The sequence below is a fragment of the Wyeomyia smithii genome, chromosome 3, assembly GCF_029784165.1.
Source record: "Wyeomyia smithii strain HCP4-BCI-WySm-NY-G18 chromosome 3, ASM2978416v1, whole genome shotgun sequence".
NCBI classification, from domain to species: Eukaryota; Metazoa; Arthropoda; class Insecta; order Diptera; family Culicidae; genus Wyeomyia; species Wyeomyia smithii.
In genome coordinates this window covers 109,087,477-109,114,956 of record NC_073696.1, presented here as the reverse complement: position 1 = coordinate 109,114,956, position 27,480 = coordinate 109,087,477, and the positions used below count along the sequence as shown (strand labels likewise).

The window sequence follows — 27,480 nt, the reverse complement described above, 5'->3', positions numbered from 1 at the left end:
GTTTTCTGGCAAATCTGTTTGAACAAATAATAAAGTGCGAATGAGAAAAGCTAGCTCTCATCGTTAGGTGGATTGAGACGTGTTTTTTAAGCGTGCTTGATTCCTTCGTTTGTTATATATATATTTAAAAAAAGGTGTATGAAATTTCATTGTTTTTCAAATTTAGTTCAATCAACAAATTTGAGAATTTGCCTATTTTGCCCACATATTGAAATTTCGATTTATTCAAAGTATTATTGAAATTTTAATGGAACGACTAGAATAAGATTATATTTAGAGTTTTTGAAATTTGTTGCAACACTTCTGTAAAATAAGTTACACGAAGACATCGATTATAATATTTTTTTCTTATTCACTGCTAACAGCAAAGCGGCAGTTTGACAAAGAATCATTTAACCGTCTCGCCAGTTTGCTGCCAAAAGGGCAAGTCGTTGCTTCTATTGTGTAGCGTCTTCCAATGTCTTGAAGAAGGCGGAAAAGTACGATGGAAGTAAAAATAGCGTTAAAAGGGGATTATCGAACTCAAATTTTGGTTTCAGCAAAAAGCCTCTTTGCCACGGTTTATTGGCCGCCACCCAGCTACTGCAAGTTTGGGAAAAGACCGCACGTGAACAGTTTGAACGTGAAACTTTGCAGAAGTGAGGGTGCCAAGCCAACGACGCGATACGCCTGATGGCAACGGCTTAGGTGTGAATTATGTGCTTTCCCAGTTCGATGGTTAGCAATGTGGGTGAGACTGTGTTTTCCGGTGGGGTGGGTTGTGTGCTACAATGCGGAACCATCTCAAAGAAGCTATATAGCTCAAAGATCAAAAGAGGCGTTCACTTTCGAATGAAGAAAGCGAACGCTTCATTTGAGGCTGTTTGTTCAAATATTTCAACTGTGCATGTAATCGCCAGAGTAAAAATGAGCTGGAAAATGTCGTTTGGGGAAAAGGGCAAAATATACACCTTAATAGGATACAATTCGAAATAAATAACGGAATTTTCAGTGTGACATTAAAATACTGCCTGCTTTTTTCGACTAACTTTACTTTGTCATGTAAAGATCCGCTCCAACCCAGCACACCCGGAGGTTAAGATGGAAGATTCACCAATTGTGTTTGCTCTTCGTTATGTGATTTCGTTTGCACATTTCAGCTTCCGGCGAACCGCAGCATCATCAAGGATTGATTAGTATTCAAAATCGCGGCGCTGCCTTAATCAGCGCACATTATTCGGTGTGCGCTCGCGGCTACATAAACGATTTGTAAATATCTCACAATCGTCTTCCAGACAAAGGTTAGCTCATGTCTCCGAAAATAAGCGGAGCGTAAGCGAAGGAACATTGAATCATGGTAGCACACACTTACCGTCTTTGTTCATCGCCGATTGGAAGCACTTGGATAGTCTGCAGGCGCGGCACTGATTACGATGGGTTTTGTCGACCGGACAGCGTCCCTTCAGTTCGCCAGCTGCCTTACAAGTGTACACCCGGTTCCGGTGTATGCTACGTTTGAAGAAACCAGAACAACCTGAAAATGTGGAAAATATTCATCACTGTCTTTGTAATCAAAGTTACACAAGTTCATTATTCCGTACTATTGTACTATTACAGTAGTAGTATTAGTATCCACAAATGATTCTTAAATTATTAAGGTACATCAGAGTCATTACATCCAGAAAAAGCTGAAAAGATCCGAGTCAAGTTCTTTACCTAAAGTGTTCATCAAAGGTTTGTCCTGTAGAAAAAACATTTCCTCAAGATTTTTTCACAATAGTACATTTATAGATATTTGTCCTATTATCGTTCGAGGGGCTAAAGAAGTTTAGAGAACTAATCTTTTGCAGGAAGATGCACTGCAATATGAAGAACCATCATCCAATAAATTTATATGCTAGGACATCATTTACCCCCTTGACGATAATTGAACAAACCTAACGACAATAGGGTCCCCAGCAAACAAATTGGTTCATATAACTCGCGCTCAACTCTGTTAAGTGAACCCTTTTTTGGTAAAAAATGACCATATAAGATGCAAGAAATGCGCCTATGTGAACAAATACGGAGGCCATATAAGTAAATTGTAAAAGAAATTAGTTACTATTTTGTATAACTTCGCGGGCTATCTTAAATGGTCTCATTTGAAACTTTAAATTGCATATTGAGCGGCTGGGTGCAACATCGAATCTGGTCGGCTGGCTTCAGTCCTACTTAGTTGATCGTACTCTGTCGAGAATCGAGAAAATGATTTTAGGAATACTAGTTAGGCACTTGCTACTATTAGATATCGAGAAATCCTCTGCATCGTCACCAACTATCATGAAAAGAGCTAACTATTAGTGGGAAGGTTGGTGGTGCGATCTTCATTATACAAATTCGTGCACTATATGTCGCTGGGCGTCCGGCCGGAAGATAATATTTTTAAAACCGTGTCATACTGTGGGTTATTATTGGAGTTATTATCCCGGAATTGTTAGGTAGGTTAAAAAAAATAAAACGACTTACTGATGGGTGATGGCCCCTTTCTGGTGAACTTTTCTTAACTTTTTCTTTGTGACTTGTCAGTTGTCATTATTGCTCCATTACTCAGTAGCGAAAATTGATTGAAAGTTCCAACCAATCATGTACGAGCCCAACACAGACCATGAGTAGATACTAATCTTCCATAAGTCAAGACTATTTGAAGAGGTGTCAAACGCTTAATTTTGATGCGAAAATGTAGATGTCCCCTACTACAGGTTCATCTGAGGACTTTCGGATGCAAAATAACCATTTCTGGATGAGCTCTTGGGCGATTCTTGATGTTGAATAACCACCGGTTAATCCGTTACACCGACCAGACAGTGACAAAGTTCCTGGCTTAGCTTAGCTTAGCTTGACTGACTGCACATGTCAGTGGTAGCACTCCGTGATTGATCCGAAGCAGTAAAATTGCACAGTGAATCAACTGAATGGGGCTGGGAGTAACCGACCATTCTCATTGTACAAGTTTTAGTGACTCAATACTTTGAAGGGTCAATAACGACGCCGGCCACGTCCATGCAATCAGGTAGGAAGAGGGGAGGGATGTTAGTGTGACCCTTGCTATTTGAAGACCGTGTTAACATCTGCATCTTCACAAAGGTCACAGGGAGGAGGTTTTTGTTAGTAGGGAAGAGGACGTTGGATCAGGATTTACTTTGATAAGTGATGCGATCATACATATATTTTATACCCGACACTATTAAGCTTTTCTTCGTTCGATAGGCTGATTAGAGAGGCGCGCTTAGTTTAAACTAGCAGACATTAATGATGCTGTAGGGACCACGCATTATTTATTATATAAATTTTAATTTATTTATTTCAATAGAGCAAAAAACTGTTCAGTTTTCTGATTAGAGACTAACTTAAATCACAAACAATGGTATGCTGTTGGGGTCAGTAAGCGATATATTTCAGCGAAGTGTGAAATGCTATACTACACGATGTGAATCTTATTTTTACCGACATACCATAGGAAGATTGTTGGCGTCATTCATAGATTTGTGGAATTTAGTTGAGAGGGATACAAGTTATCATATTTGAATTTTTGCAATCGAGCGAAACTAACAAACATTACATCTTAGTAAACATCTTAGTTACATCATGTTGTTAGGCTAGGCACACGTGTTCATAGTTTGTTTGATGAAATATACAATTTTTTTGCGCGGCTTTAATATCAACCTTTTTGAAATGGTTAAACTGGGTCTAAATATTATAGCGCGCGCGAAATATCTGGTAAAATGCCTTGAGTAAACTAGAATACGCCTAAATGTATTAGCTACACGCAAAACTTTTCCTTATTACTTTAGAAGCAATAGCGCAAAATTGCCTTTAAGGTAACAAACCTATTACTTAAAAGGCAATAAAATTCTTCCCCAGTCAAGTAACAACACATACTGTCATATATTTAGCACGTGTTACGGGAGTACGACTATCTAATAATGGTCGTTTCAACCACATGCACGATTTTTTCTGTCAAAAACTGCTCCCTTTCCATCTCAAGAAAAAAAAAAATCACACACCGTCGCATATGTTGCACATATTACAAGTTCCTTCAATCTCCAATTCATCCGGTGAGCGTGTATCAGTTCGCTCGTTGTATGCATACGGAGTAGAGAAAAAATATGACAAGAGCTGCCAAGCAGCATTTTCCCAGTCATAGAGTATGCAAACGTTGATGATTTCAAAGACTTGGAATGCGTCTTCAATTGACATCACGATCTGTAAACTGCGTTAGAGAAAAACAAAAACATTCGCTTTCTTGCAAGCTATCCAAATCACATACTCATTGGTTCATGAAAACTCATTTGCACCTGTTTGAAAATACAAAATTCGTGCCCATCCAGAACAATATTCGCAACTTCGGCAACTCTGTTCAGACAGTATATCATATTTTCATTTCAAATAAACACTGCGGGACGAAACGAAAGTGTTTCTAATTAGACATTTGAGGTTGACGGGTGAGATTCTCATTATGTGTGGATGAAGAGGACAAAAATTAATCTGATCGTTGCATCAATACAAATGCAGCGAGTGAAGTTTTGCTAACACATGCATTGCGGTGCTTGGCTGTATGTTCTTTTGCAGAAACACATACAAGCGTGTGGCCGTCATAATTTTTGTTACTTTTCGGTTATTACTATTTGTGTATAATGCGCAGTCATAAGACACAATAAGTAATAAAAAATTGCCCCAAAGTAATAAAATGTTCCCCGTTTGCGTTGGGTGTAATATTATGATTTAGCTAGGAGAGCTACCTGCGTTATATAAAAACTTGCAAAGTTCCATGCATTCAAACCTTAAAAATCTCAAGTTGACCAACCAGACTCCAGAATGCTCTATAAAAAAGGCCCATGTATAGCAATACTTCTCCAAAAGCTAGTAAAATCATGAAATTTTATGTACAACTTTCATTAGCATAGCATGACATATGCTGTTTAGTATCGTATCGATAAAAAGCAAGGCCTCCAGAAAAGCAAATACCAACCAAATATGCATGCTTGTCTTTTCTCTTCAGAATATTTCTAGAGTGCAGGAGAACATCTTGCACTGCGGAAACAACTACTCTCACACTTAAGAGCAAATCAACACTCATGCTAGAAGAGAGCGACAAACGATTTTTATCTGATCGATTTTTATATTACACTGCAGAGCTATCTGCGGTGCGTTTCACAGTTGGTTTCTTGAGCATGGCAGAAGGGGAAAAGAGATTGGGAGAAAAAAAAAAATAGACTGCGTTGCTCGTGCCGCTCGAATTTACTCTGGTATTCGTTTTCGCAGTGTAGCTACATGAGGACTACACTTTTGCCCGGTAGTTTTTTTTCACCTTCCGGACTACTTCCGGACTGCGTTTTCTCTGTAGAGTGATTCACCCCTCTTGTTTCTATCAGATGTGGGGTGAGCTGGAAGAGTGTTTGTCTCTCTGAAAGCTGGCTGAGACACTTTGGAGTGGAGGAAGAAACAGTGTGGTGAAAGCATTTGCTGCACGCAGGCATATACTGGAAGGGAAGTGCGCGGTGAATTTTTTCTCCTCTCCTTTCACATACAGTCAGGTTTTTTTTTTACGCGGGGGATACGTACCTCGTAAAAAAACCGCGTAAAAACCGCGTTAATTCGAAAATCCGCGTAAAAAAACACGTTCTTTTAAAAATTCGCGTAAAGTAGTCCAGCAAGAAGGGCTTTAGAAAAAAACCCGAGACACTCTAGAACCAGTATTTAATACAGTATTTAATTGTCCTCTTTGACGGTCATTCCGGATCTTTCGGTGGGCTCGGTATTTTTTGGACTAAGTCTTTTACTAGATAAACACTTAAACGTTTCTGGTTCCAAACCCACGTTAAATCGGAAATTCGTGAAAAAAATTTTTGAATTAGCGCTGTATCGCGTAAAAAACCCCGTTAATTCAAAAATCCGCGTAAAAAAAACGCGTTAATTCAAAAAGCCGCGTAAAAAAAAACTCGTAAAAAACCGCGTATAAAAAAACCTGACTGTACTGAGGAGAATGACAAAGCAAAGCCTTGATGCTACATTCCGATTCGGAACTTGACCTACTGTTTACTATACACAGACTTCGCAGCCAACCGTGAAGTGTACAGGACAATTGCGGGGCTAGCGCTACGATTCTACTGACACTAACAGTCTCTTCCGAGTCAGGACTCGAACCTACGACGACTGGCTTGTTAGGCCAGCATCGTACCTGGAGACCAGCTGGGGAGGCTAGAGGAGAATGACAAGCATGCAAATATGTACTGCTGGCCATTGTACCCTGAACAAAAATTATCTCTCCTTTTCCCGTTTTACTACACCAAACTACAACTTTTCTGCCCTGGACCACACCCGGGAGCAACAGGGTGTAGTCTGAAAACACCAACAACAAAAACAAATGCTATCAAATGCCGTACGAAAAAAATGACGTTTCGTTTGGCTGTTCGTTTTTAAGTTGCAAAGTGTAGTACGGAACGGTGTAGCACCGTCGCGAAAACTCGCGAAAACGAATTCGTGGGCTGACCAGACGTACCAGTTTGATCGGGACAGTACCGTTTTTTCGACTGTTTTTAACTGTCCTGTCTTGTTACCATTTTGTACCGTTTCCGGATTGTACTCTTAAATAGTGTTCGACATCGGAACGAAAACGTTGGGTCCGCGTTCCAGTCCGGTCCGGTCCGGTAAAAAATCGGAACTAGCTCTTTCCGGTCCGATTTGGGTCCGGTCCGATTGGCTTCGTTCCAGTTCCGGTCCGGAGTCCGGTCCGGGAACAAAAGTTGCCAGTTTTTTCGAGAGCGTTATTTTAGTGAAAAAAATATTATTTATGCATGTTGAAAAATGTTTGACTAAATCAATACAATACAAACTAAGTTTTGCAATTTGTTTTTCTATTTTTTTATTATATTTTTTTCTAATTGAAAAATTTGGAGTGTAGTAACAAAAAAGGCTGGTTCTACAATTTTCCTATTTTTGGAACATATATTTAAGCCAATATTTTAGTAAAAGTAGCTGCCGGATTCTTTTCCTACTTAGTCTGTTTATGCGTGATGTGACGAGGACCCGTCCCGAAGAAAATTTGCTTTCGAGTGGAACCCTCGATGCAGAAACACACAGGACGTCTCTGCTTTCTGGTTTCTGCTTTTTTAAACCTTTAAAATATATTTTTACAAATTTGGAATTTAATTCAAAGTTGTTTTGTCTGCTGTTGAGCTTCAGAAACGACAAATCTTTGAAATCATTTTCTATTATTTCAAGCCTTGTGAAATTTCATTAATTGTTTTTAAGCTTTGTTACGGATTTTGGCCTTATTCAAAGTGCTTATCTATTAAATAAAAATAAGTTGGTGTCTGTATAACGGCGTTTCACTCGAAGTAGAATCAACGGATTTGAATGATTCTTTTTGTGTTTGTTTTGTCTTCATCTCCGACGAGTTAAGAGGCCATAAAAATAACAATAATCAACTGATAAAGTTAGAAAAAAATTGAAATATATTTTCGGTTTTTCCCGCCTTTTACTCCAAGAACAACGTTATTAGATTTCTATGATTGTAGGCTTTGACTGGTAGACAAGTTGTTGTAGCGTCGTTATTGAGGCGTCGTAGTTGAGTAAACAAGCACCTGTTATTGATTCACGTATTAGGTGATATTCGTTTTCGCTGCCTACTACACCTTTTCTATGCAAAAGCGCTATAGCGTGATAGCAGCAAACTCGACATGCATGTGAATACTCTCAACGTGGCTCGAATTTTATTCAAGGGCATATGCTTGATAATGTAAATTAAGTTTCTGGCTAATTTGAGCAAAGTTGCAAATAATTGTTTTATTTATCTGATAAATGAAAAGAAAGAACAAGAATGACACTACATGTGCGATGATTTAATTTACCATTGCTCGGGTCTAATCAATCTGTTCAATTTTCTCTAAAATGCACACTGACTTAGATCATTGACATTTGCTTATGCTGCAATGATTCTGCTAGCTGGTAAAATAAACGTGTAGTTCTTGCTTCTCAAAAAACATTGATTGCTGTTCATGTTTCGTTTAATAGGCACTATTGCATTCCTACAAATCTCTGGATTTACAATTAATTGTTGAATGTTGAATTGAAAACTATAATGTTGCGAAGTGTCAATTGCACTGTGCTTAGGCAGCAGATCTGTCTCGAAAATCAGATGAAATATTATTGTCATTGAAGCGAAAATTTCGAAGCTCCGTGTACCTACCAATTTACCATTTAATTTCAATCGTTTGTATGTACCTTCGCGCTCCGCAGTTGGGTGATATTCGATAATGCCCAAAGCCCTGATAACTGGTGGCATTAAACCTAAAAAATGCATATTCTCGCATAAACAGCTTTATGTCACATGGTCACGTTAAAAACAAATGGTATCATGTATGTTTGAAAATAAAAAAAGAAACCCGAAAAATGGTTGGCCATTAGGTTTTGTGAGAATTTTTGTTCAGGACAAAACCATGTTGTCACCATGCCATGGCAATAACGAAAATCAACTGGAAAAGTTATAAAACGTTAAAAACCAACCCTTGATATTTCCCGCCCTGCTGAGATTCTGAGAGGTTTTCTGTGAGTTTTAGTGAGTAACGATTTTTTGTTGCCTTTGATCGGAAAAATTCTAACAAGTTTTCATCACCGAGGCGTACTTAAACGATAGCCTTCATTTTTTTAAATATTTTATGGAATAGTTCTATGCGATTTTTGGTTTCTGTTGATGCCACTTAAATTCAACGTCGGTTTCTGTTAATTTGTGCTGTGACTGTTTTTCAAGAAAGAAGAAGACACTGTCGGTACGTAATAAACATAATAGATTAAACATAATAATGTGTTTTTGCGAGAATTCTGAGGAGTATTTATACTGGTTTCAGTTGGTTTCGAATAATTTTCTTCCACATGTAGTGGGAATGCTTCCTAACGAAGGTGCCGCTAAGGGTATGTTTTAAAAGGAATGTTCCCTAATCTACATGATCAAACTGATTCTTGCTTATCTTCCAGTTGACTTTGATAAATTTCTGCTGTGGTCGAAGTGTTTTTTGTTCAGATGAAGTTGTTGTAAGTGGAATGTTCAAAAACTTAACATGCCGTCGAATTAAAATTGAATTCGTTGTTTTTGTTCCAGTTTTGCGAGTTAAGACACGAGTAGTAGCAGGTCAGTAAAAGTGTCAGTAAAAGTGTCAGGCTCCGCAACACTGTAGATAGAATATTAGAAAGTTAGGAAATATACGAGTCCCGAAGGAAAGTTGATCGGTTAAGAACAAGACGAGCTCGAAACGCGCCGACGTTAGACACCCCATATATCTCAAATCGTCAGTTACACACTTAGTTTCCATAGTCTTTAAACGAGTCTTGAACAAAAGAAAAATAAAGTATAATAACTTAAACACTCAATTGAGAGAAAAATGCTAATCAAATATTTTCAAATACTACTACTTCATAGATTCAAGGTCAAATTTACCACCGAACAGATGCATTGCTGCCACTACCCGATGGCAAATGTCCTTGAAGCGACAATTCTGACAGGAAACTACAAAGGAGAAGTCGTAATAATCCCGCGTATCTCGATTACTCCTACCGATTTGCCGTTAAATTTTAAACGTCTGCAATTTCCCGAGCGTCGCACATTCGCGATGACTATTGATAAAACCCAAGGACAGTCACTGAAAATTTGTGGCATAAACTCATGCTTTTCTCATGGACAGCTCTATGTCGCATATTCACGTGACCCTGACCCCGACATTGTGGAATATATAGAATTTAGTGGCTGGGACCGCCTTGACCACTTCCGTATATTCCGAATTTCAAGCTTGAATTATTTAGAATTCTGAAGTTTTTTATAAAATCTGTTCCAGTAAGATTGGCCAGGCAGAAGGGTATTACTATATTTGCATTAAGCCAAGCTTTTGAATAATTGAAAAAATAACGTAATAATTTCCTTCAGAATATTTAAAAGAATGACTGTTTATTTTCAGAAATGTATTGAAATGATTTGATTATGGTTGAAAGGTGCTTCATAATGTTCAATGAAATAAAAAAACGTAGAATTTTACGAGCGCAGGATTGAAAAAAAAAACTAAAAACAAATCAGAGCCAAAATATATCGTAGGTATGTTTTTTAGCAGCAGTTAGATATTTCAGTTTTTGCAATAAAACAGTCAATAAAACTCAAGGCGGCGGTACGAAGTTTGCCGGGTCAGCTAGTTTAAAAATAAAATATAAAAATTCATCTTCCACTAACTCTAGGTTGAATTTCAAATATGATTGTGGATTTTTTTAAATTCAATTTGAAATCTTTTCTAGAGTTTCTTCTTCTGATTTCTCGTCAGACATAAATTTAGCAATTTTTTTAGCTAAATTCCCAATTCTGAGTTCATTTTCTCTTTTAAAACCTAATTTTAAATTAAATTGACTTAAAATTTTTTTATTGAATTGACTTTAAAATTTTTTTATTAATATTTTTTTCTTGTTTCCTGATAACTTGTTCATAGTCATTTTTAGTTGATGAGAGGAAACATTCTAGTTTTTTTTCAGAGTTTTTAAAATAATTAGAACATATTTTTTGACCCCGAATCGAGATAGTTTTTCGCCTTGCCTGAATCTGCAATGATAGCCGTTTCTGGCAATTTTAAATTTGTTTAAGAATAAATATAAATATAAAGAATGAATTTTTGCATTTTCAACCTAATTATTACCCATTTCCTAGTGTTCACACACTTCAGTTTTGAAATTGATTTTAAATTGATATTATTAGTTTCTTTCAGGCTTCAATACAATTTTATTGCTACTTAGAAACAATTTTTGCCTTTTTGAGCTAAATGTTTTTTTCTGAATCCGCGTTCTAAATTTCAGAATTTTCAACAAAAATCTATTTGAAATTCTAGATTTAAATCAATTTAATTTTATTGCTACTTAGAAACAATTTTTGCCTTTTTGAGCTAAATAAGAAGATTGGTTTGTGTTTTCTGATTCCGCGTTCTAGATTTCAGAATTTTCAACAAAAATCTATTTAAAAAATTTGAATATATTACTTTTAAAATATCATTGAATTCTTTTCATATTCATGGTGCATTTCTGGCTTTAAATTAAAATCTGATTGCTGACTTTTATCGAGAACTTTAGAAACATTTGAACATATCTTTTATCTTTTTATAGTCTCTGTAAACGTTTCATGGCAATAGTGAGCTGAATTATGAACAACTGTGTGTATTTCCGTCGTTCAAAATATTTTTTCCGTTTTCTTAAGGATCTCTTGAGGCTCAGTTATTTTTTTTTTTTTTTGTATAGGGGGGGGATTTTTGTAATGATTTATTTATGTACTAATATCTATTCAGAATTAGTATTGTGTGTTCTGCCACAAATGGTGACATTTCAACACTGTGTCGATGGTTATGTGGTGACGTTATTCACTCACAATCAACCAAAACTGATCTAGATTCAATCCTCCGGAGATTTTCTGAAAAATCTCTGGGTTCTCCTATCGCATGGGAAAGTGAAGCCGTTGGCACCGGTCCGTTAATCAACGGATCGTTAGTTAAGATTCTAGTTGAAGTCGGCTCCCCGGGTGTCGGTGATTGACATAATAGTGGCAGAAATCGACCATCAGAAAATAAGCAAAAATAAAAAAATCGTAACCTAACCCATTCCCAGCGTATGATGCCATATGGCATTACCTGACATTCAAACTTTGATTTGAGTTCAACATTTATAGAGTAATCGCTCCATTATTCATCTCAACAGCTTGGTGCACCTATATTCATCTTATTTCTCTCATTTGTCCAATTTACCGTTAGATTTCTACAAATTTTTGAAAGTTAATCTGTTTGCTTCTCGATTTTCTCAAGTGGCTGAAAGTTTTACGTTGAAAATATGGTAAAACTTAACGATAAATTGATCAAAAAGGCGTGATGAGATGAATATAGGTACTGAGATGAATATAGGAACGGTTACCCTACTTGAAAATTTACACGAGGAAACTATTCAGCATCGTTAGAGAATAGATTGATGCTTAATATGCAATACAGTTTATGTTAATTATGCATATAGTTGATTAGTAATAAGAGTTTAAAGTTCATTGTTTGAGGTAAAAACTGATTTTTCTCCACCGGTAATAGGTTAAGCTTAAATCCGCTTGAGAAAATGTCTTGAGGCCAGAAATTTCAGAAATTGATTTTGAAGAATTTGCGTTTCAAAAACCAGATGCAACGAAAATAAATTAAAATTCAATTCAAAGTTTATTGAATAGTATTCTAGAGGCTTAAAATCTTAGTTTTTTCTCAAATTGCTGGCATACTCCTCTAAAATCAGAAAGACATATTTTTCAAATAAAAAAGGCAAAACTATAAGGGCCATTGCGGAAATTATTCGCCTAAAAAAAACCTGGAACAATACCACGCAAGAATAACAATGGTATCAAAATAGTCCTTTCTATATTGTCAAAACAATAACTGAGCCTATCTTGGAATAATGCTCAAAGCAATTCCAGTGGAAAAATATTGTTTAATGATTGCTCGGCTGGATTTTATTCAGTTTTATTTCCAAATGGTCCTACATGTTATTCTTCTATTGGGAATCCATCTACAATTGATTTGGTACTAACAAATCAAAGTCATTCATGCAGTGATTTATTAACTCATGCTGACTTTGATTCTGATCATCTTCCCATAACATTTTCTATTTCCCATGAAACTATTTTAAATCCCACTAGATCTGTGTTAAATTATCACAAGACTAATTGGGATAGATATCGTTCTACGATCGAAGAAAATTTGAATGATGATATTATTTTACAAAATAGTGCTGACATTGACAGAGCATTAGATAATTTTAGCAGCTTAACACTCAATGCCCGGAATTTATCAGTTGCTAAGGCTCGAGTGAAATTTAATGCACCAATTATTGACAGTGAACTTCAACTTCTTATACGTTTGAAGAACATACGGAGACGTCAATACCAAAGATCTCGTGATCCTGCTTTGAAAATTATTTTTCAAGAATTGCAAAAGGAAATTAAACATAGATTCACTCTCTTGCGAAATGAGAATTTCATGAGAGAAGTTGAACAACTAAAACCTTATTCAAAACCTTTCTGGAAGCTTTCGAAGGTTCTTAAGAAACCTTCGAAGCCAATTCCAGTCCTTAAAGATGGTGATTGCATTTTTCTAACGAATGAACGAAAATCTCAAAAACTTGCTCAGCAGTTTGAGAGCGTTCATAACTCCAATTTGAACGTAGTAAGTCCTATTGAAAATGAAGTAAACCAAAAGTATGATCAGATCACCACCCAAGAATTTCTTTCTGGAGAGGTATTGGAAACAAACTTGAATGAGGTGCGAACTATTCTCAAAAAATTCAAAAACATGAAAGCACCAGGAGATGATGGGATTTTCTATATCCTCAACAAAAGACTTCCCGAAAACTCTTTAAATTTCTTGGTAAAAATTTTTAACAGATGCTTTGCACTAGCACATTTTCCTACGAAATGGAAAAATGCCAAAGTCACTCCAATTTTAATACCCGAGAAGAATCCAGCTGAGGCATCAAGTTATCGACCAATTAGTTTACTTTCCTCTATTAGCAAACTTTTTGAAGGAATAATTCTCAATAGAATGATAACACATATTAATGAGAACTCAATTTTTGCAAATGAGCAGTTTGGTTTTCGCCATGGGCATTCCACTACTCATCAGTTAGTTAGAGTAACAAATATGATTCGAACTAATAAATCTGAAGGCTATTCGACTGGAGCAGCTCTACTAGATATAGAAAAGGCATTCGACAGTGTTTGGCATAAAGGTTTAATAGCTAAAATGTCAAATTTCAGTTTTCCGCTTTACTTTACAAAAATGATACAAAGTTATTTAACTGACCGCACTCTTCAGGTTAACTATCAAAATGGTAAATCTGATAGATTGCCTGTTAGAGCTGGTGTGCCTCAGGGGAGTATCTTGGGCCCAATCTTATATAACATTTTTACTTTTGATCTTCCTGATTTACCACCAGGTTGTGAGAAATCTCTATTTTGTGACGATATAAGCATTTCCGCAAAAGGAAAAAGCCTTCGTGCTATATGCAGTCGGCTACAAAAAAGTTTAGATATATTTTCTTCATACTTGCAGAAATGGAAGATTTCCCCTAATGCTTCTAAAACACAGTAAATTATTTTTCCTCATAAGCCAAGAGTCTCATTTCTCAAACCCACCCATAACCACGTTATCAAGATGAACGGTGTAGTCTTGAATTGGTCTGCTCAAGTTAAATACTTAGGGCTAATTTTTGATAAGAATCTTACTTTCAAGGAGCACATTGAAAATATCCAGTCAAAGTGCAATAAGTACATCAAATGTTTATATCCTCTTATCAACAGGAATTCTAGACTTTGTCTCAAGAATAAACTGTTAATTTACAAACAAATTTTTAGGCCAGCAATGCTATATGCAGTTCCCATCTGGACAAGTTGTTGTACAACCAGGAAGAAGACACTTCAAAGGATTCAGAATAAACTTTTGAAAATGATTTTGAAGCGTCCTCCCTGGTTTAGCACGAACTAGCTACATAGGCTCACTAATGTAGAAACATTAGAGAATATGTCAAGCCAAATTATCAACTAATTCCGACAAAAATCGTTGCAATCCTCAATTGCAACGATTAGCTCACTTTATAGTCAGTAAGATAGTTTTAAGTTAATTTTAATTTTCCTACAATTACATTAAGTTAACTGCGAAAGCTAATAACATTCAATAATATAAAAAAGCGTACAAATATATATATATATATATATATATATATATATATATATATATATATATATATATATATATATATATATATATATATATATATATATTTGTACGCTTTTTTATATTATTGAATGTTATTAGCTTTCGCAGTTAACTTAATGTAATTGTAGGAAAATTGAAATTAACTTAAAACTATCTTACTGACTATAAAGTGAGCTAATCGTTGCAATTGAGGATTGCAACGATTTTTGTCGGAATTAGTTGATAATTTGGCTTGACATATTCTCTAATGTTTCTACATTAGTGAGCCTATGTAGCTCGTTCGTGCTAAACCAGGGAGGACGCTTCAAAATCATTTTCAAAAGTTTATTCTGAATCCTTTGAAGTGTCTTCTTCCTGGTTGTCCAGATGGGAACTGCATATAGCATTGCTGGCCTAAAAATTTGTTTGTAAATTAACAGTTTATTCTTGAGACAAAGTCTAGAATTCCTGTTGATAAGAGGATATAAACATTTGATGTACTTATTGCACTTTGACTGGATATTTTCAATGTGCTCCTTGAAAGTAAGATTCTTATCAAAAATTAGCCCTAAGTATTTAACTTGAGCAGACCAATTCAAGACTACACCGTTCATCTTAATAACGTGGTTATGGGTGGGTTTGAGAAATGAGACTCTTGGCTTATGAGGAAAAATAATTTACTGTGTTTTAGAAGCATTAGGGGAAATCTTCCATTTCTGCAAGTATGAAGAAAATATATCTAAACTTTTTTGTAGCCGACTGCATATAGCACGAAGGCTTTTTCCTTTTGCGGAAATGCTTGTATCGTCACAAAATAGAGATTTCTCACAACCTGGTGGTAAATCAGGAAGATCAAAAGTAAAAATGTTATATAAGATTGGGCCCAAGATACTCCCCTGAGGCACACCAGCTCTAACAGGCAATCTATCAGATTTACCATTTTGATAGTTAACCTGAAGAGTGCGGTCAGTTAAATAACTTTGTATCATTTTTGTAAAGTAAAGCGGAAAACTGAAATTTGACATTTTAGCTATTAAACCTTTATGCCAAACACTGTCGAATGCCTTTTCTATATCTAGTAGAGCTGCTCCAGTCGAATAGCCTTCAGATTTATTAGTTCGAATCATATTTGTTACTCTAACTAACTGATGAGTAGTGGAATGCCCATGGCGAAAACCAAACTGCTCATTTGCAAAAATTGAGTTCTCATTAATATGTGTTATCATTCTATTGAGAATTATTCCTTCAAAAAGTTTGCTAATAGAGGAAAGTAAACTAATTGGTCGATAACTTGATGCCTCAGCTGGATTCTTCTCGGGTATTAAAATTGGAGTGACTTTGGCATTTTTCCATTTCGTAGGAAAATGTGCTAGTGCAAAGCATCTGTTAAAAATTTTTACCAAGAAATTTAAAGAGTTTTCGGGAAGTCTTTTGTTGAGGATATAGAAAATCCCATCATCTCCTGGTGCTTTCATGTTTTTGAATTTTTTGAGAATAGTTCGCACCTCATTCAAGTTTGTTTCCAATACCTCTTCAGAAAGAAATTCTTGGGTGGTGATCTGATCATACTTTTGGTTTACTTCATTTTCAATAGGACTTACTACGTTCAAATTGGAGTTATGAACGCTCTCAAACTGCTGAGCAAGTTTTTGAGATTTTCGTTCATTCGTTAGAAAAATGGAATTGGCTTCGAAGGTTTCTTAAGAACCTTCGAAAGCTTCCAGAAAGGTCTTGAATAAGGTTTTAGTTGTTCAACTTCTCTCATGAAATTCTCATTTCGCAAGAGAGTGAATCTATGTTTAATTTCCTTTTGCAATTCTTGAAAAATAATTTTCAAAGCAGGATCACGAGATCTTTGGTATTGACGTCTCCGTATGTTCTTCAAACGTATAAGAAGTTGAAGTTCACTGTCAATAATTGGTGCATTAAATTTCACTCGAGCCTTAGCAACTGATAAATTCCGGGCATTGAGTGTTAAGCTGCTAAAATTATCTAATGCTCTGTCAATGTCAGCACTATTTTGTAAAATAATATCATCATTCAAATTTTCTTCGATCGTAGAACGATATCTATCCCAATTAGTCTTGTGATAATTTAACACAGATCTAGTGGGATTTAAAATAGTTTCATGGGAAATAGAAAATGTTATGGGAAGATGATCAGAATCAAAGTCAGCATGAGTTAATAAATCACTGCATGAATGACTTTGATTTGTTAGTACCAAATCAATTGTAGATGGATTCCCAATAGAAGAATAACATGTAGGACCATTTGGAAATAAAACTGAATAAAATCCAGCCGAGCAATCATTAAACAATATTTTTCCACTGGAATTGCTTTGAGCATTATTCCAAGATAGGCTCAGTTATTGTTTTGACAATATAGAAAGGACTATTTTGATACCATTGTTATTCTTGCGTGGTATTGTTCCAGGTTTTTTTTAGGCGAATAATTTCCGCAATGGCCCTTATAGTTTTGCCTTTTTTATTTGAAAAATATGTCTTTCTGATTTTAGAGGAGTATGCCAGCAATTTGAGAAAAAACTAAGATTTTAAGCCTCTAGAATACTATTCAATAAACTTTGAATTGAATTTTAATTTATTTTCGTTGCATCTGGTTTTTGAAACGCAAATTCTTCAAAATCAATTTCTGAAATTTCTGGCCTCAAGACATTTTCTCAAGCGGATTTAAGCTTAACCTATTACCGGTGGAGAAAAATCAGTTTTTACCTCAAACAATGAACTTTAAACTCTTATTACTAATCAACTATATGCATAATTAACATAAACTGTATTGCATATTAAGCATCAATCTATTCTCTAACGATGCTGAATAGTTTCCTCGTGTAAATTTTCAAGTAGGGTAACCGTTCCTATATTCATCTCAGTACCTATATTCATCTCATCACGCCTTTTTGATCAATTTATCGTTAAGTTTTACCATATTTTCAACGTAAAACTTTCAGCCACTTGAGAAAATCGAGAAGCAAACAGATTAACTTTCAAAAATTTGTAGAAATCTAACGGTAAATTGGAAAAATGAGAGAAATAAGATGAATATAGGTGCACCAAGCTGTTGAGATGAATAATGGAGCGATTACTCTATAAATGTTGAACTCAAATCAAAGTTTGAATGTCAGGTAATGCCATATGGCATCATACGCCGGGAATGGGTTAGGTTACGATTTTTTTATTTTTGCTTATTTTCTGATGGTCTATTTCTGCCACTATTATGTCAATCACCGACACCCGGGGAGCCGACTTCAACTAGAATCTTAACTAACGATCCGTTGATTAACGGACCGGTGCCAACGGCTTCACTTTCCCATGCGATAGGAGAACCCAGAGATTTTTCAGAAAATCTCCGGAGGATTGAATCTAGATCAGTTTTGGTTGATTGTGAGTGAATAACGTCACCACATAACCATCGACACCTTGACGTTGGGATTCGAACCCAGATCCAGCGTGGTTGGTGGAGGCATTACTTGTTTCAGGTTTAAAATATTTTTTATCATAGTTTAGTTTTTACCTATTTCAAGTTAATATATAAAACTTTATTGGAAACATTCTTGACTTCCTTGGCCTTCAAAATATTTTTTAGTAATTTGAAGTTTTTACCTTCCCTGGGCTTTGTAGGTTTTTGTTGGCGATTAGTAACCCAAGATTCAAATCTTGTTTCTTTTTAAAGAGTATTTTTGCATCAATTGTGAAGAATTCGGTACATAACTTTGAAACAAACTCAGCCATAAATGACATTAGACGTTGATCCTGTAAAGTGGTGGTTGTTTTGATGTTTGATCGCCACTTACTGTTGAAGCCCTAATCAGTGCGAATGATAAGGGAGACAAATTAGAGAAAAACAATCGCAGCCAACTGTTAGTGTACAGAACAATTGCGGGACTAGCGCTGGGATCCTATTGACTCTAACGGTCGTCTCTCTTAGCCGAGATTCTAACGAATGACGACTGGCTTGTTACTCCAGCACCTTACCTCGAGACCAACTAAATGGTTCCTTGAGCCATCCAGTGTTTGTGAGATGGCAGAAAATGTATAGTGCGTTGAACTAATACAACAGATCCCAAGCATGTGTAAATGAAAAATAATGTTCAAAATGGACATGATGAATTTCCCGGTTTTTCCGGTTCAGTTTCGAATTCCCGGCTTTTTCTCGGCTTTTTCCCGGTTTTCAAGGTTTTCCCGGTTCGCTGACCACCTTGAATTAAGCACACTCTCAGAACAAGTTGTGCGAGTCTATCAATTGTTTACTAGTTTCGAAGTGATAGCAGGAGCAAAATTGAAATAGCAGAAAAAATGTAACAATCAATGTCTTTCTAATTTAATAAGAACCATGTGATCAATTAAAGCATATATTACAGGTTAGAAAGGCGAGCAAGGCCATATGGGTTGACTTTTAATAAAAGCAGCGAAGAAAATTAAAAAGGATGAAAAACTTGCTGCGTTCTATGACCTAAATTAAACATTTTTTTCTTTCACCGAAAATGTCCGGGGTCCGGAAAGCATTACCCGGTCCGTTCCGAAGTCCGGATGGCTTCGTTCCGGTCCGGTCCGGAAAAAAATCGGACATTGAAGGTTCCGGTCCGATCGGACTTCGGACCGGACCGGACCGGACTTTTACCGGACCCTACCCGATCCGATGTCGAACACTACTCTTAAGCTTTGCAATGAATTTTTCCTAAATGGAAAATAAGTTTCCAAGCAGCCAGGATTTTCTAATATTACTGAGTACGTTTTGTGCCTTCCTGACAGTACCGCACCACTGGAAGGACATTCCCTATCGTGAATTGTTGAAAAAGTCGCGATTGGAAGTTGAGACCATGATAATTGTTAGTCAAAATCTCAGGAATCGAAATTTTAAGAACTCATCACAATCTTCAGGATCGGGCTAGTTCATTAAAACAATGAATAATTGTTTGTATGCTTTGGTTGGTAAAAATTTTCAAAAATCAATTTTAACATGTGCCCCTTTTTTTGAATCCATTTGTCCCGTTTGTATCTCGAGAAAATCTGGTTAGCCCAAGCATTCGCCTCTGTTGTTACTTTACGGGGCACACATCCAGAGCCGTAGCTACTCCGTTTTGCAAGGGGGGCCAAGAATTTTGTTTTATGAAAATGTATATTTTTTAAATTTTAGTAAAACCGTTATGTGCTCGACAAAAAAAGTACTTTAACGTGTCAAACGAAGCACCCGGGTACTCACAAATTGAAATTCTTATATCTTTTGCAGTTTTCCTCCTATTTCGATAGTCTTAGCACCAAAATATTCAGAAGCTCATTTATTTTCAAAGAAGCGTTAGTGGTGTCACGGAAGAATTTTCTTTTTCCCGAAAATCCGATTTTCCGGGTTCATATTCAAAAAAAAAATGGAGCGATTCAACCATCAGCCCAAATTCTAAATTTTACGATAGGCATTGTTATATTAGTGTTTACCATCAGATTGGGTAGAGTGTGGAATGCCCAGTCCGCAGTCCGGTCAGACTGCAGTTTTTATAATCCGATTTTATTTCGGACCGAAACGGAACAGAGTTGTCCGGGCCAGGTAACGGACTGGGTCACGCTTCTGAGATGTGGAATAGTCCGGCCAAAATATATTGAACTGAACATGCACATGAATCACAAGGAACAATTAATGTTTGAAAAAACTAGTCTTGTGTGTCATTTTTTCCCACGATTTGCTCAATCTAAGAAACAGAAACTTCTGGGAAAATTGATCCAATTTTACAGCCAAACTTGTTTTGCATTGTTCTGATGTAATCAAACATATAAAACTGTGATTGGTTCTATCTTAAAAATGACACTTAAAAAAACTGACATTTTCATTCCCAGACGCTAGACCGGACATCCGCAAAGGTAGTATGCGGATCGTCAGTTTCAACTTTGACGCGAATCAGGCTGGTTCACCAAAAGATTGAATAATTTATCCTCTTTGGCATATGAGCTCGACCAAAAAATCGTTAAAATTGAAAAAACTGGAGACTATTCACCAAGTATCAATCACATAGATGAGAAAATTGCGTGGTGGGGCAATGTAAACGCGTGGGGGGCCCCCCCTAGCCCCCCCGGTAGCTACGGGCCTGCACACATCACATATCAAATGTTCGACAAAAAAAAACTAGTACTTATCTGAACCATTTGGTGAATCCGACAATACAGACGCCGACCAGCACCAAGCGACACATCACAGCGTAACACTAATCGTTCTTCAAGTATTGTCTTGCCATTTTTTTCGCTCACATTACCATACATTTTCACTTCTGCCATACGGGTAGCATGCGCGACGCGCAGAGTTTACACTCACACCTATACAATTTTGCTGACCTTGCTGACCTTGTGGTTTAAAAACCATGATAAATTTTTCACTTGTGTTCCCTGCGTCACTAAATCTTTACTTTTCTCACTTAAATAAAGCATAACACGACACATCTTTATACTTTACAACATATTTGGCCCTAAAAATCACATAAAAATCAATAACTTCAGCGGAGAGGTTTCAGACCACATTTAATTAGTTGACTGAGCTGCCATAAACATACATGTTAGGAAGCGGCAGTCTCGTCCATTGGTCTCGGAGCTGCCGGCAATGATGCAGCGGCAGCTTCTGAATAAGATGGTTAAGTCGATTTTCCCGGTAAATCACGACGTGGCGGTGGTGATGGACGACCTGCCTCACCCTGGATGGCAACGACTGGCAGGGGACTTTGTGTTTTACTTCTTCCATGAAGGAAGTGAGCACCGAGGTGAAGTTTATTTCACACACCAAGCTCCCCAGGAAGGTGCTGCTGTGGCTGACAATCAGCGAAAAGGTACTGACCATGAACCTGAACATTTATAGTACCAAGCGTCTGCCGGAAGTTCCGTCGTTTATCAAGAAATACCATAAGGCCAAAGACGCGGTGTTTTAGTCGGACCTGGCGTTACCCCATAACTCTAAGCGGTCGTTGGAGAAGATGGAGCGGCTGAGCAACGAAGTGGTAACCAAAATGGTGAACCCGCCCAATGTTGCGTCCCATCGAGGACTTCTGGACAAACCTGAAGCGTAAGATCTAGTCCAACAATTTTGTTGCGAAAACCAAAAGGGAATTGATAAATAAAACGAAGTAATAAACACGCAATGTTATTTTTTAACATTTTCTTTAAAGTGCTACAACAGGGCATCGATATCGATTGATTGCAAATAAGTAAACATGTACGCCGAAGCAGTGTTTACTAGTTTACTGTTCACCCAAAGGTCGCCGAAAGTGATTCCCGAGGCCGTTGGATGTCATTTGGTCGCAGTTTATGGGACCAAAACGTCTCTCCAGGATGGCCCTAAGCAGTGAAAACCGGGAAATGGACGCCCTCGTTTTCCACGTGCGTAAATCGTGATGAAATCAGTCCGTGCGTAGATTGCTTGTAACCCGGTGCGTTCTATGAGGAAACTTGCCAAGGATGCCAACTTTTCTGAGAGATCCATGTGAAAACTTGCACACGTCTTCCAGAGCTAGCGTGAACCACACTCGATCACGGAGCAGATAAAAAAATTACGAGTGACTCGGTTGAAGAAATTGCTTTCTTTCCTGAAAAAGGAATAACGATAATCCTATTCTCCGGTGAAAAGCTGTTCTGCATCGATGCTGTGTCTGACAGACTGGTTCCTTCCACCGAAGAAAGTTGAGGATGTTCCTGAGAAAGTAAAATTTATGTTGCAAACCAACATTCGGCGGGTGTAATGATGTTTGGCTTAGTAGCGTCCGACGGTTCGAAAATGCCGCCTGTTTTTATTAATACTGGTGTTAAAATCACTACTGGTGTTTTAAGAGATCGAGTGCTTCCCTGAGAGAGGCCAATTTCCCTGAGGATCAATACTTTGATACTGAGTGTCTAGAAGTGACTGAGGAAAAGAACCATGCCTACCCTAACACGTAAGGAGCAGCCAACCGTGTGACGCGTTGAATGCGGGAGAGATACCGAAAGCTAGAGCTGCTCAACAGAGGTTCCACCACCGTAAAAAACGTGGACACTATGTTCGCGTCCTCGCAGAGCAGAGAATTGCCTAAACAGACAAGACACAAGGAGCTTCTGTAGAGCGACACTGATTCCTGGTAATGACAAGGATGGGAACTTGATTATCGATATGTCGCCGGTGGCCAGGCGTTGGAAGCAACAATCTGAGATCGTGATGAACGGTGAGGAAGGTGCGAGAGTCCTCGAGGGAAACAAGAGAAAAAATGGGAACGATGGACAAGCTGTGATCCGCCAACCATGAACAAGATGAAAAAAGCTTACTAGTTAAACTCACGAAAGTGGAGCGCAACCGGTTGCATAATGCAATTTACCAGATTATCCTACGGGCCCGGTCTGAGGAGAGACTATCTGAGGACTGATTAAAAAATATCATTTACCCGATCTATAAAGGAGACATAGACTCAATTATATCAACTACGGAGGCGTTACCTTCCTCCGTATAAAAGATTCTATTCCGTATCCTGTTTCGAAGCCTTTGTTGGTGAATACCAATGTGGTTTTTAAGTGGCACGATCTACAACGGACCAGATGTTCACTTTGAGACAAATCCTTGACAAGTTTTAAGAGCAAAACTTGCAGACACATCGTCTTTTTGGAGACTTCAAGACGGCGTGCGATACAGTGAAAAGCAACGTGGCAGATTATGCTTGAACATGGTTCCCCAAAGAAAACTGATTAAGCCGATACGTGCGACTCTTGACGGTTTCACATCAAATGCAGAACAGCGGGTGAAATTTCTGATGCGTTTGTAACGTTGGACATAGCTTTGGAAGGTGCTATACGAAAGGAAGGTGTGCAAAAGAGCGGCCCCATTATAACGAAGTCTCACGTGCTTCTGACGACATCAATGACATCGGTGTTAATCGTAGAGCTGTGAAAGAAGCCATTACGGCTCTCGGAAGGGATAGAGCGTGCATTTCCCGACGGTTCTCAGCTTCCCGAGATTCAAGAAATAAAATTTTCTTACATACTAGCTAAGCTAATCAATAGTAAAAATGAGTGTTTTCAGAGATGGCCACTTAGGCGTTATATGTTATAGTTTTATTGTGACGCTAGACAAAGACATGAGAGAAGTAAACATAGAGATATATTGAATGCTTCTACAAGACATTTCCATTACGTAACCAATAACCTAATTTGGATTGAGGGTATATAAACAGTATTATAACATCAAGAATGAACGTAATTATTTCATACAATTCGAGTGGTTATTGTAAAATTTTTACGCGTTTGGTGCTAAACTTTCTGGAATCTTTCGTTAAAGAGATATTTCAATTGTTGTTTTGTAAGACTTGCAAATTGAAAAAAGCGCAGAGTTTTAAAGAAATTCAATATTGCCTAGTCAGATCGATTAATAATTAGGTACATGAAATTTTTCAACATTCTTACCATCACAGCTATAGATTCCATAATGTTTTCCTGAGCTTCGATCTCCGCATACTTTGCATGGAATGTCGAGTAATCTGTCACCTCAATAATAGAGAAAAGAAAAAAAGCAGATAAATACAAATTAAATTCATCTCTCAATGTTACAGTTTCGGACCCAAATTTATATTCAAAATCCCGCCTATGTGACACTCAACACCTAATCTCTGCTAATTTAACTGTAAACCCCTTTCTCTCGGTTGATTCCCTTTCCGCCGAAAGGACCGGATTGCTAGAAAAAAAAATGAAACAAAAATAAAGCACTGTTTCGGATCCCGCCGTCCCCTTTTAATTAAAAATGTACACATCTACTTTGACGGTGCCTTTCGAGGCCGAGAGTTGCTTTCTTGGCTGCTTCTAATATGGTAGCGCCGGAAAACGGCACTTCGTACAACTCGATTGTTGCGAATGTAATCCTTGCCTAGCGCCGCCGGCGGCTGCCGACTTTCCCGTGGAAGGGATAATTTTTTTCCCATTTATTCCCATGTATTTACCGGATAGGGTAGGCCATACACACGACTTGGGAAAATTCTCATGCTGTAAAATTGCAACACCAAAGAGTTTCCATAAATGAGCATTGCGACACGAAAGGAAGTGCGGAAAGTAGCAAATATTCGGAAAGGCGTTGATGCGCAAAGGTGAAAAGGGTTTGGTAATGTTTTTCCACTTTTGATTCGAAGTGTTGGAAGAAGTTTAAACTTTGTTTGCGAATACGTAGAAATCCTACCGTATATTCAAGATATTCGCTTTCATTACTGTCTCGATTTTATTTCTGAAGATAATTTTGTGTGTTATACACTACTTCGAATGTATTGATCAATATGGAATTAATATTTCAATAATACGGGTTAGAATTCAATAATACAGTTACGATTTAATCACGATTGATATAATGTTTTCCGGCGAATCTAGCGAGACTACGGATTTAGTAGAATGATGAAGATGAGTATTTTTGGTTGAATCGTATTAAAATCTAACAAAATATACTGATTTTGCTCATTTCACTAAGTCCACAATTTCATTCGACTCACGGGTGGGTGTTTTTTTTGACTGTGATAAAATCGAAAGCGGCCTTAATTCTACAAAACGATAATTCAACTTTATTTAATTGGGATTTGTTTTTTTTTTCCTGTCTAGAGCCAAAGAACTCGTGCTGTTCTGTTTATTCGGCTCAGATTTTGCATCCAACGTTCAACATTAGTTAAAAATAATAAATTTCATACACTATCCAATTTACCACCTTTTTAGAATTCTTAATTTGATATGCGGTAGAGTAGTCTAGTGCTGCTATTGTTGATTTTTCAAGGCTTTCAAGGGTTTAAACATTCCCTGGGAACAGGCTAATCTCGCCGAAAGCCGATTTCAAACAATAAACACTCGAGTTTGTTATTTTTCTGCCGGCTCTTTTGTAACGCGACTCTATACTGCGATGTGGACTGAAAATTGGTAGCACGTGTCAGCCGAAGCCATTCGAGTTGTTGGTTTGAACTTTTCAAAACCCCTTTTCCCTCACAGGAGGCGTCAGAATTGCACAACTTTCGAGCGTAAAATAAAAGAGTTTAATTGTAGGCTACCCCTTTCCGGTAATGTTTACGCGCGTGTCTAATACCAGTTCACCAGTGACGTGCAGCAATATGCTTTTTGTGTACAAAATAAACAAGCGAAAGCCATTTTAAAACAGTTTGAACGGTGTACCGGCGACGCAAAATAAATAAGATAAATAAAATTTTTGATTGAATTTTGCTATTCACACTTTGGCTGAGCAATGCAGTCAGGAGTGCTATGGGTACACGGATGTGTCTGTTAGTAGTCCGAAGGGATGAAGTCACCACCGGAAATCATTGCGTTCCAGCTTTTCGCTCTGAAAATTTTTGATTCGTGTTAGCGCGTATCCAACGGAAAAATAAACCTGAGTAACTTTGCAGATTTTGTGATATATATTTGCGAAATATAATTTTATCTGCGTTCGATAGTGCGATACAATCGATAGTGCAATACAATCGATAATGAAAATTAGTATGTATTGAGAATCATCTATTACATTATGCATCATTTGCTTAGTTGCTAAATCTGGTTGTATTATTGGAACACTAACAAAGCTGAATTAACAGTCTATCATTTTCGATCTGGCTTAAACTTTGCACGGATGTTCTTATAAGCTAAAGATCAGGGCCGGCGTCACATTATTTTCCCGAGTGGGTAGTGAGCAATGGAGAGGGATAATTCCGTGTGGGAAAGTACCTACAGAGACATTTTCCGAATGGGTACTACTACCCACATGCACCGCCGGCCCTGCTAAAGATGTCATTTTGGTGCTAAAAATATAACTTTTTTTAAATACGACTAATTTGTAAAAATATAAAGAGAGTATTGATGATTACGAACATTTTTTTGATTAGGGTGACGACTTCGAAAAAATGTAGATGATAATATATTTATCTCAGAAAGATTTTTTTTAAATTTTATAAGCTAACGATTGATGGTTACCTGCAGGGCTGTCATTCGCACACTCATTGCGCTCAGTGTGTTAATTTTACGTCAAGGCACAACGAGAACGGTACCTACACATTTTAACAACCAACAGGCACAAAAAGAAAGAGCGAAAACGAAATGACATGAAAGCCATGAAAGATATCACCAAGTGAGAAATATTTCAAGAGAGGGAGAACGGAATAACACTTTGTGCTGCTTTTTGTGACACATTGCGTGAGAACAAAGAGCTTCAGTTTGAGCAGTTTGCGTTGCGTTGCGGGTAGAAAAATAGCAGAGAAAAGGAACCAAGAAAGGACCATATACATTTTTGAGAATTCATTTAAACACGATTCTCAATGGCATGGACGTGTTTCTTAGGACAGAACATATTATGCCCGTGCAGACATGTTTCTTTACCGGTCTTCATATACAATCGCTACATGCATTCACTACTGATGCCGTTCATTAGGGTGGTAATGACTTGTATGAAAAAAAAATTGTCCTTCATCGCATTTAGAAGTTCGTTCAGTCGAAAAGTGAAACTTTAACCGATCGATTTTTTAATTTTTTGTTCTGGATCTCATGCGTTTTTAAGACATTTGGCATCAGAATTTTTTGATATTCAGAAATTTATGACTACCTGTGCGTTTTTTTCATTGGTCACAAAATAATGCTTTCGTGTTCCCGAAGTCAGATTAAGCTGAAGTTTAGTATGGGAACTTTTTTCGAAGACAAAATTATTGAGCCCTACTTCTAAACAAATTTCGAAAAATCGATTTCTATTGCCACCCTACTGTTCATATACGAGA

At 37.2% G+C, this 27,480-nt stretch overlaps 1 protein-coding gene across 1 annotated transcript in view; it reads right to left on the bottom strand.

Moving 5' to 3' along the window:
- Positions 1–27,480, bottom strand: part of LOC129726528 (protein dissatisfaction) — an 80,195-nt gene that overhangs the window by 41,249 nt on the left and 11,466 nt on the right. The window contains exons 2-3 of the mRNA XM_055683345.1: positions 24,164–24,244; positions 1,352–1,513 (exon numbers count right to left, since the gene is read on the bottom strand). Of these exons, the coding sequence (XP_055539320.1) occupies positions 1,352–1,513; positions 24,164–24,244 (243 nt within the window). The remainder of the gene's footprint in view (positions 1–1,351; positions 1,514–24,163; positions 24,245–27,480) is intronic.